Source organism: Schistocerca serialis, chromosome 2 (genome assembly GCF_023864345.2).
Source record: "Schistocerca serialis cubense isolate TAMUIC-IGC-003099 chromosome 2, iqSchSeri2.2, whole genome shotgun sequence".
Lineage (NCBI taxonomy): Eukaryota > Metazoa > Arthropoda > Insecta > Orthoptera > Acrididae > Schistocerca > Schistocerca serialis.
The window spans coordinates 854,028,803-854,034,927 of record NC_064639.1 but is presented as its reverse complement, the minus strand read 5'-3'; the positions used below and the strand labels follow the sequence as shown (position 1 = coordinate 854,034,927).

General features: G+C 36.0%; 1 protein-coding gene across 2 annotated transcripts in view; it reads right to left on the bottom strand.

The window, feature by feature from the left end:
* Nucleotides 1-2,293: 2,293 nt before the first annotated feature.
* Nucleotides 2,294-6,125, bottom strand: part of LOC126458153 (torsin-1B-like) — a 99,257-nt gene continuing 95,425 nt past the window's right edge. For both annotated transcript variants that reach the window (XM_050095014.1, XM_050095015.1), the window contains one exon: nucleotides 2,294-2,623. In XM_050095014.1, the coding sequence (XP_049950971.1) occupies nucleotides 2,494-2,623 (130 nt within the window). In that variant the 3' untranslated portion in view covers nucleotides 2,294-2,493. The remainder of the gene's footprint in view (nucleotides 2,624-6,125) is intronic.

Here is a 6,125-nt window from a genome sequence, read left to right as displayed (position 1 = left end):
AAGTAGCTTGTTCTTAATACTCTGTTTGTATTTTATTTTAACAGAATGTGATGACAGCAATACCTGAAACTAGTTAATAAAACTAAAACCATTAATCTTGACTAAACATTATAATAAAAAGTGCAAAATATTATCACCTTTTTTATGTACTTCATGTACAGACATTGATTGATTACTAGGACTGGCATGACTGGAGACAGAACACTACCAGCCCGAGGTCTTCAGCCTCTACTAATTAAGAATTACGGAGACTGATACTTTGAAAAAAGGGCACACATATTATGTTTTGTTAATTATTTTGTGAGAACTTAAAACTACACTCTGGATTGCAACTGGTAACTTGACAGCTGTCTTTAATGGACAGTATTTTTCAATACCAGTGTACACAAATTAATCCATAACAAAAAACAGATCTCATACAACAAAAAATGTCTCTGAGCACTATGTGACATAACTTCTGAGGTCATCAGTTGCCTAGAACTTAGAACTATTTAAACCTAACTAACCTAAGGACATCACACACATCCATGCTCGAGGCAGGATTCGAACCTGCGACTGTAGCGGTCGCTCGATTCCAGACTGTAGCGCCTAGAACATTATAAAATATGTACACTACACATTTATTTAAGCAAGTTATGTAACATAACCTGTGTGCCGATAAGACAGTTATTTTCAAGAAACCATATAGATACAAATAGATTTCATAATTTTCACTGTATCCTCAGATCCCTCAGTTCCCTTTATTTGGAACAGTGATGGAAAAACTCTTTTGTACCAGAGCCCACAGGAAAAAAAAAAAATTAATTTTCACTGCTTTTGTGATTCTTTACTATTCAAATAAATCAGCTATGAGTGAGAAATTGTTAATAACTCATTAAAATGGCTTCAACCTCATTTTATGTCCAATCCTCGCAGTAGCAATGTCAGAACAGAATCCTACACAATTATCCGTTCAGATTTTATGATATCCAAACTTCAAAATTATCAGTGTTGTGTCTTGTTGAATTCACCAGAAAGGATGAAGTGAAAGCATTCAGCTACAAAATATTCCTTTTTCCTAAAAGTGAATGACAATAGGATAAAACTTAGCTTTCTCATTATTTCTTCCACCTGTACCTGGTAATCAACAATGGGATAATGAGTCAGACGCAAAATATGGCCCTACATTCTGCCTCTCAGTTTTGAGAGAGCCTGTACTACAAAATGCCCAAATTGGCAGGCAACTCTCAGTTCCACTTGGCAATAAACCAAACGATGATAAAAGCCTGGAATACTGATTACTTACCTTATTTTTCCCCACAATAAGAGTAAGAACACCATTGTCACTTGCCCAGTTTCAGTATCTATACAACCTAAGTAGGTATTGATCCAAAAATTTTATTTCTGTTTTATGATGGACAGATGTGTCCATAAGAGGCAAGCTAAATAATTTTTTAGATGGAGCTTGTACAGCTGCATGTAATGTGAGCAAAAATGGTGAGTTTCCTCCAGTATTTAGGAGAATTGTGTATGTCATAAATACAGTGCCAAATATTTGGGAGGTAATTGTAAGTATATTTTGTAAAAATTTCATTTCATGCACAGCCAGTCTAAAAAAGATAATTAAACTTACAGGTGCATGTACTGTGTTCTGTTCATGTAAAATGTAACGAAGGTAGAAACTCTTATCCAGCCTGTTTGGGCAACTTTAAAAAAAACTTAGGGTGACCAGCAAACTGGCTCTGCACAACCTGAGGTCAAATTGAGATAGCGGTGATCTCCACAAGCTGACAGTCTTGACATATTATGTCATAGCAACCTCAGTGGGTTAACATTTGGGAAGGGCGCCGCAAATAACATGGGGCAATAATTAATTATTTGTCATTACATAGCAGCTGTGTCTCACAATGTGAATGTATCCAATACACATCAACTAGGACATGTAGTTTTATTGTCTTGAGTTATGTTATCATGTTGGCCAAATGATGATTCAAAAATAAAAGCTCATAGCATCTGCTAATGCTTAAACTAATGAAATAAAAATATACAAATGGAAATGAAATAATACAGTTACAAAGATGTGAGTATGAATTGATGAATATGGTTCCTGCAGTTAGTTAGTGCTACAGTACCGGCATGAAATTAAGCCGGCACTGTGATAAATGGATACACTTTTCTGTCTCAAGTATTTTCAACATTCGTATTTGACTCACATTTTTACAGAAATACAGCAGGGAATGAGTTTACAAATAATACTCACCTGAAGCTGCAAACTCACAAAAGTATAATTCAAGGTAATATTAAAAATACGTCATTAACTATTAATATGCTGAAAGCACGTTTTTGTGAAATTTATTTTAACAGAAAAAATAGAATATCAAAGTTCACAGACTTTTTGTTCAATTAACATGTCTCAATAATTATGTTAAATTATAAACAATTAATAAGCAAGTCTTGCAATATATAGACAATAGTTCACAACAAAATACTTCTAAAAAATTGGCATCGTTCCTGTTACAGGTCTCCATACTTCCGTCTCTTCTTCTCTAAAACAACTGATACCTTTTGCACTATTCTTTTACAACCAGATTTTGAAAACAACTTCATTTTCTCTGGGCCAAAAGTCACATCCTGCAGTACTTCTCTGCAAAAAGGAAAATATGTAAATTAACTTTAAAAACAATGCCTCCAAACACAATGTAATGGAATAGACTAGAATAAAACAAATCACCATAGTCAATATCAGGCAGAAATTACGCTAAAGTACAATACGAAATACTGACAGAGAATAGGGTCTAAATTTTACCTTAGTCTACTATCAAGAATTTAAATTTGTTCTATGAGACACAATGAACTACAATTGCATGAAAAATATCAGGTACATGTGCAATTAATTTATTTTGCATTTTACGTTTGACCTGCATGTTTTTACACCAATTCACAGTGTGTAACACACTGTTTGACTGAGCATTTGACACCAGCTGTCTGTTTCACACATCAAAAAGTTCCAAATTGCAACAGTTCTGAAAATATTAAATACGAAATACTTTCATGATGTTCTGCGATGTAGAAGGTATTCCACATCCACCAAAATAACCATTTTCAATTTAATAGTTTCAATAAAATTAATATTTCAAACATACAGCCACAATTTCTAATCTGCTACTATTCAGTCTGGAAGTAGCAGTGTAAATTAGAAATCCACTAACATAACGGGTGTGTTTCCTCAACCATTAACCTCAGATATTCTTGAAACTATTTAAGAATGTAATTTTGATTTCACACAGATGAATGGTTGGGAAGTCCTCAGTAAATGATGTGTAGTCTCTTCTCGTATCAGCATGAGTTACAGAACTGTTCTCATACCTGCTGCTGGACTGTAGATCTGAAAGGGACATGAATGCGACATCATCTTACTCTCCAAAATTAAGTAAGTAGTGTATGATTCCTCTGTTTCAAAAATTGAAGCAACGTCTGTTTATTACTAGAAAAAAACCTAAACACCTCACACAATCAGCTGATTTCAGCCTCTATGGTAATTTTCAAGTCATCAATGTGTAGGTATAATATTGAAAAATCCACTTAAAATTCCAAATTACATCTGTATTACATCCACAATTGTATCAGCTACCTTTACACATTTTGAAATTCAATTAGCGGTAAACAGTACATTTCTGTACTCTACTACTTACACACAGATGCTGGCAAAGCAGCGTTCAAATAATGACTGTACAGCTACAACTGTAATTTGAACTTCGCATGCATTTTTCTGAATTTATTTGTATGTACTGATAACTTGAAACTGTTAATGGAGGCATAAATCAGTTAACTGTGTGACACACACACACACACACACACACTCTTCTGCCCAATACTTGAAGCCAAATAAAGGCGATTTGTGCCACTTAAGAATTTTGTATAGGCTGTAGACACCAATACAAAGAAATCATTAACAATGTGAGAAATTAGTTCCACATTACATCATAAACTTTTTGATGAAACAGCAATCAGTCCTGACATTCAAAACAGAGAAAAATTAAATTTTAGGCACTGTAATTTCTTTAAAGCTGTCCATCAAATTCCAGAGAGCAATATGTTAATGTTGTTAAATGAATCGGTTTTAGACCACTAATACTAGCGGTGGAAATTACAAAACGGTCCTTTGAGAAAAGAAAGTTGATATCACTATAGCCTTATTTAATACTGCCATAATTTACTGAGAACATTTTTACAATGCACCTGGGTGTAAACACAATTATGATATCTTAAACAGTTTTGGAAATACTTGTGATTAACAGTTAAGGTGACTCGCATTTTGAAGCAGAATTTGTGATATAACAAGCCTACACAAGATTTTAGGATATTACGCTTTGCACTCACACAGTTGGGAGTTATCCAACAGCTGTGTCACTGTATTTCTGGCAGATGATTATGGCTAAAACCAGATGAAATGATGAGCAACCAACATTTGACTAATGTCCTGTGGAGGTCTGCAACTGACACATAATTTAAAGGATGAAAATGGCCAAATAATAGTCTATTGGGGGCTTTACAAACAAACAAAAACTGGTTAACAAAATAAATTAATACTGCAAAGCATCAAAATTTTGTGGTTATCATTTATAATTACAAAGTTGCCTACCAAGCAGGGGAATAATCAATCAGCCACTGGCTCACTGGTCATGACAGTGTTTATGTTAATATACAGTGGGGGTTGGACGCATGTGCTGCTGGCCACTGATTACTGACTCCGAGAGTGATTTCAGAGGTTAAAAAACTTTTGGTCGCAAACAAGGGATACTTCTCATGAAGATCTGCCACCAGAAGCACAATCCAAAACAGCAAGGGGTGGAGGAAATGTTGAGAGTGTATGTGATGTTATTTTGGTGATTACAGTATCAAGTCAACTTTACAAAGAACATGGCGGCATTTTGGTAATGAAACTACATTGTTTTTAAAAGATCATTACTATTACCATTATTCTGTAAGACAGTAATATTGATTACATAAGTTACCAACAACTATTTTTTTCAGATACTAGTGTTAACGAGTGACATAATGTGATGGAAGGCAACAGCTTGTGAAAAGAATGTAGGAACAACATCTTCCTCACATGATCCACACAGTACACACATTCTTTGTACCATGCATCTCTGACAGCGAAATTGTTACATACAGTGATATGATAAAAGTTATTGGATAGTGATATGCACATATACAGATGGCACTAATATCATGTATACCACATATAAAAGGCAGAGGATTGGCGGAGTTGTCATTATGGCTACGTGAGGGGAATTAACAGATTTTGGATGCAGAATGGTACTTGGAGCTAGACGGAAGGCCAACTCCATTTCAAAAATCATTAGGGAATTCAATATTCTGATATCTGCAGTGTCAATTGTGTGCTGAGAATAACAGACATTACCTCCCACCATGAACAATGCAGCAGTGACTGAAGACCATCACTTAATGACCAAGAGCAGAGGTGTTTGCATAGAGCTGTCAGTGCTACATACAATGAACATATCCATTAGCACAGTGCAGAAAAATTTGACATAATGGGCTGTGGTAGCAGATGACTGATGCGAGTACCTTTCCTAACAGCACAACATTGCCTGCAGTGCCTCTCCTGGACTCATGACGTTGGTTGGACCGTAGATGATAGGAAAATCTTGCCCTGGTCAGCTGAGTCCCAGTGCTAGTTGGTGAGAGCTGATGGTATGGTTTGAGTGTGGTGCAGGCACCACGAAGCCATGGACCCAAGTCTTCAACGAGGCATGTACAAGCTGGAGGTGGTTCCACAATGCTGTGGGCTTGTTTAGATGGCACGGAATGGATCCTCTGGTCCAACTGAACTGATGATCTAACTGGAAATGGTTATGTTCGGGTACTTGGAAAACATTTGTAGCCATTCGTGGACTTCAGGTTCCAAAACATGAATGGATTTTTTATGATCACAATGCACCATTTCATTGGGCCATCACAAATGTTTGCGATTGGTGTGAAGAACATTCTGGACAATTTGAGTGAATGATCAGGCTATCCACATCGCCCGACATGAATCCCATCGAACATTCATGGGACACAATCGAGAAGTCAGTTCATGCACAAAATCCTGCACCGGCAACCCTTTCTCAGTTGTG